Source organism: Tupaia chinensis, unplaced genomic scaffold (assembly GCF_000334495.1).
Source record: "Tupaia chinensis unplaced genomic scaffold, TupChi_1.0 Scaffold144001_1, whole genome shotgun sequence".
Classification (NCBI taxonomy): Eukaryota; Metazoa; Chordata; class Mammalia; order Scandentia; family Tupaiidae; genus Tupaia; species Tupaia belangeri.
This window is the reverse complement of record NW_006203852.1, coordinates 20,280-25,086: the sequence shown is the minus strand read 5'-3', so window position 1 is coordinate 25,086 and position 4,807 is coordinate 20,280. Positions and strand designations below refer to the sequence as shown.

Sequence of the window (4,807 nt, the reverse complement as noted above, 5' to 3'; positions counted from 1 at the left end):
AAATTTTGCATTCACTTTTACAGAACAGAAAAATAATATTTTTGTGACTTATATTTCTTCCCTTAATAAAGTTTGAGTGCCAGAGAATAAGAGAGATATTTTTTGTAAGGACACACTGTATATAGCCTTAGACTTTGGAAACAATCATTTCTAAAATACAGTTTTAATACTGGTGGTTGAACAAAAGCATTTATGCCTACTAAGGTAAGAATTAATTGCAATGTAATGGCAGATTTAATTGAAATCACCTAGTATACATTTACAGAGTCTTATGAGAAAGTCATTTTAACTGAACCAGGATTTTATTCCCTGAGACACTTGAATAAAGTAAATTCAACTTAAATAGTTCCTGAAATAGAATATGATCACACTTCTCAAACAATCAATGCAGATATAAACTCATGAATTATGTCGTTTCAGGTGATTTATTTGTTCTATCTATTCTGGACCATGGAAAGAAGCAATAATATCACTGTGTTTATTTTCTTGGGACTTTCCCCAAACAAGAACATTGAAATCCTATGCTTTGCACTATTTTTATTTTTTTATATTGCTATTTTAACAGGAAACTTGCTCATAATGATTTCCATCACATGCACTCAGCTAATTGACCAACCCATGTATTTCTTCCTCAACTATCTCTCACTCTCTGACCTTTTATATACATCCACGGTAACCCCCAGACTAATGGCTGACTTATTGGCAGACAGGAAGACAATTTCCTACAATAACTGTATGATACAGCTCTTTACCACCCACCTCTTTGGAGGCATTGAGATCTTCATTCTCACAGGGATGGCCTATGACCGCTATGTGGCCATCTGTAAGCCACTGCACTATGCAACCATCATGAACAAGCAAAGGTGCAACACAATCATCATCGCTTGTTGTACCGGAGGATTTATACACTCTGGAAGTCAGTTTCTTCTCACCATCTTCTTACCTTTCTGTGGCCCCAATGAGATAGATCACTACTTCTGTGATGTGAATCCTTTGCTGAAATTAGCCTGCTCTGATACACACATAATAGGTCTCCTAGTCATTGCCAATTCAGGCCTAGTTGCTCTGGTGACCTTTGTTGTCCTGATGCTGTCTTACTTTTTTATATTGTATACCATCAGAACGTACTCTGCAGAGAGCCGCAGCAAAGCTCTTTCCACATGCAGTTCTCATGTGACAGTTGTGGTCCTGTTTTTCGCACCTGTATTATTCATTTACATGAGACCAGCCACGACATTCCCAGAAGATAAAATATTTGCTCTGTTTTACACCATCATTGCCCCCATGTTCAACCCTCTGATATACACACTGAGAAACATGGAGATGAAGAATGCCATGAGAAAAGTGTGGTGTCATCAAATACCCCCGAAACAAAAGTTAAATTTTAATTATTTCTGTTCTTGGTGCCATGATTCCATAAGACCACATCTGTAAGGAAGGTCCATTCTCACCATCTTCTGGTGATTATTTGGAAAGATAATTGGGCAAACAGGATACATGTACCTTCTCTTGTTTTATGCTTATATTCTGACACTTAATCAGCAAATTGAACATTATTATCCTCTCTTTCGTTTTACTTAATCATTAAGATTTTGTTCATACAATTTGTTCAAAATGAATGATTACATGGCATTGTATTGAGAAAGTAAATAGACTATGCATTTTTCATTATTTAAAAGGTGGATAAACTGAATAAAATATAACTTTTAATTATAATACCCATTCTCTGAAGTATAATACAAAAAATTGCACTTATCATGACTCAGGAATTTTTGCAAACAAAGCACTATTGTGTGATCAGCAACCAGATTAAGAGACACAAGTTACTATCACACCAAAGGTTTTTTATTTTCTCTTTATAATATCCCTTAAAGGTAACCATAATCTTCAAATTCAAAATGAGTTTTACCTGTCTTTGTACTTTGTAAAATATGAGTGATACTGATTGTAATTTTTTTCTTAGCATCTGTTTTATTATTTCAATCATGAGAGTCATTCTTCATGATTGTGAATTTTCTTATGGTTTATTTTCATTGATGTATTGCATTTTGCTACCGAAATATATAGTGATTAGATTTTTCATTCAGTTCTTGCTAGACATTTGGGAAGTTTCACATTACAGCTGTTACATATAGTGCTGCTTTGAACGTTTTGGAACAGGTCTTTTAGTGACTATACATCTTTCATTGTTTATTCATTATACATTATATGATAATTAAGATATCATTTTTAGAAAGTAGCTGTGCATTTGTAGTAATAATATTTTCTAATATATCAATAATATAAAATAAAATATATTAAATAATAAAAATAATTATCCATAGAAAAATGTTATGTGAGCAAAATAAAAGGCTTGGAATATGAAACTTCTGGCTATTGTAGTAGAATATTTGCAATGAGGTGTAGGATATGCTAATTGACACAAACCTGCCTGTCAATAACAGACAAAAAGGCAGAAAACTCTTAGAATGGTATTACACGACGAAACTCAGAAGAACTCTCAGGAATGCACCATCAGGTTTTATTAGTAAGATTAAGAAAGAGGTAATCACCATTGGGAAATTTTACAATTAAGAGCTTTATGGTGGCACCTGGAGTTGCTGATCATAGTAAGTAAAATTGAAAAATTCTGCATCTAGCTTCTAATAGTCAAAAAATGTACTTCACAGGGTTCTCGTAAGGGCAGTGATGTCAGATTAAGAAGACATGCTATGAACTCATGCTATTGCTTGAGAGCCACATATGCATACATGTGCACAGACAAATAGTATAGAAATAAGATCTTTCTAGAGGCTCTTATCTGATATAATTGGAATATACCTGCACATGTACAAAACCAAAAGCATGAATAAAATAAATGTTTTAACTTTTATCCAAAGCATATAATTTTATCATAAAAAATTACTCATTAGGAGAACATTAGACTAGAGTCATTGATTGCTGATGTATAGCAGTTGGACACAAGCTATAATGTGAACATAGTTATATAAAATACAAAATTTTTAAAAGCATCACGTAGTAATATGAGTTTAAAATCTTCTGGTTGTTTTATAAAACAAACAAATTAACTGCAGAAAATGAAAAATACATTTGTATTTTGGGGCTTGCCAGTGGTGTAGTGGTTAAGACAGCTAGATTTCACATGGTTTACTGTGTGGTTCAAGTCCCAGAGAGGGCAGCTTAAAAAACACACTAGGCACATATGTGTGCATGTCCAAGTCCTGAATAATAATATAAAAAGTGTATTTTTAAACATGGAGTTTCACTGTCTCTAATTTCCTCCCAGTTGGCACTCTACAGGACTCTACAGGCACTCTCCACAACACTCAACCTTTAGGATGGACTGACAGTTACATCTGGGCCTCCATTTGGGCCGGTCTGTGGAGGACAGTGTCATAGCAACATGCACCAGGATATTTTTATTAGAAATGTAATGGATAAAACTTCCTAAAAGTAAAACTTTTACTCAAAAGGATATGTATTATCATCATTTTATTATTAATTTATTAAATAAATGTTTAAGAGCAGCCATTTATTTGAGTCAAACTACTTGTCACAGCTACTGGGATTACCAAATTGGATAAGACTTGGTTTTCTATCATTGGCAATTAGTAATCATTGACAGGATAAAACAGGCCTGACCCAATATAGTAAAGGTCATAATCAACATATTCATCAATATAGTAAAGGCCATAATCAACATATTCATGTCCTGAAGGTTCACAGTGCTGAAACATGTAAATCAAAGGGAAGGATTCTCTGAGGAAGGAATGCCTTAGCTGGGCTTTATAAGGGAAGAGAGAATTGCCTAGAACAAAAGAGGTTGCATGAAAAAGTATGCCATGTATCAATTCACATGAAAGTAATACGTTAGAGAGACCAGCAGATAGCATAATAGTTACATCACTGGACTCCCATGTAGTCAACCATGACCCAAGTCCCAGACCCAATGTCATAAAACTCATGCCAATTGTGTCTGGATGCATGTCAAAATCCAGAGAGGAGAATGGAGGAGAATGGGTTGTGGCAAAGTCAGCCCCCTGAGGGGTGATTTCTTACCTTCTGTCTCTCTCCCTGTCTCTCCAGTGAGCACATACGCCTTATAACAAAAATTTCTTTCTTAAAATAATAATACTGGAGAAATCACTTAAGGTAATTTGCAAGAGAGGGAAAATGAGAAATCACTACCAGGCAAGATGGTCATGCCACAATCCCTTCTCTTCCATTTTCCTGTCACAATTTTGGGTACACAGGTACATACCTACAGCATGATTTTCAAGCAGCTGAGTCCAGGGCTTAAACAATGGTTGGCTATGTGGGACTCCAGCCCCTTAGCGATATGCCTACTACTGGCCCCATAAAAAATATTTGTTATTTTGTTTTCCATGATAAACCTATTTTTGTAGGTGTTCTCCATCTTATGAAATAGAACTGCCTAATGTGTTATTTGTTCAGATTAAAATCTTACAAAATCTTTAACTATTCAATTCCTTGCACATTATTTGTCAATACATTTAAAAACTTCTGTTGTTTCTGTGCCTGGGTTTAGCCTCGGTGGAGGTGTGTTACCTCATCAGAGGCGGTGCAGGAAGGAAAGACTGAGGCCTCAGTGCCTTTTTCATGCACGTCTTCAGTTGGGCACCCTCAGAGGTTACTCTCTGAAGAGTGACCACCGCTAGGAATTATTGTGCCTTTTTATTAAAAATGTGATAAATGCAAATAAATGGGTGAAGGACTATGTGTTCTAATTATCAATTCATAAAGATTTAACAATAGGGAACATAGATTCCATTCAGGGTTAGATTAA

The 4,807-nt window shown here is 35.0% G+C and overlaps 1 protein-coding gene across 1 annotated transcript; it reads left to right on the top strand.

The window, feature by feature from the left end:
- The first annotated feature begins 450 nt into the window (after window positions 1-450).
- Window positions 451-1,434, top strand: LOC102468870 (olfactory receptor 4P4). Its single transcript, XM_006165704.1, has one exon. The coding sequence runs from the start codon at window positions 451-453 to the stop codon at window positions 1,432-1,434; it is 984 nt and encodes a 327-aa protein (XP_006165766.1).
- The last annotated feature ends 3,373 nt before the right edge of the window (window positions 1,435-4,807 follow it).

Coding starts and splice junctions, on each gene's coding strand:
- LOC102468870 (XM_006165704.1), top strand. CDS start 451: ATGGAAAGAAGCAATAATATCACTGTGTTTATTTTCTTGGGACTTTCC.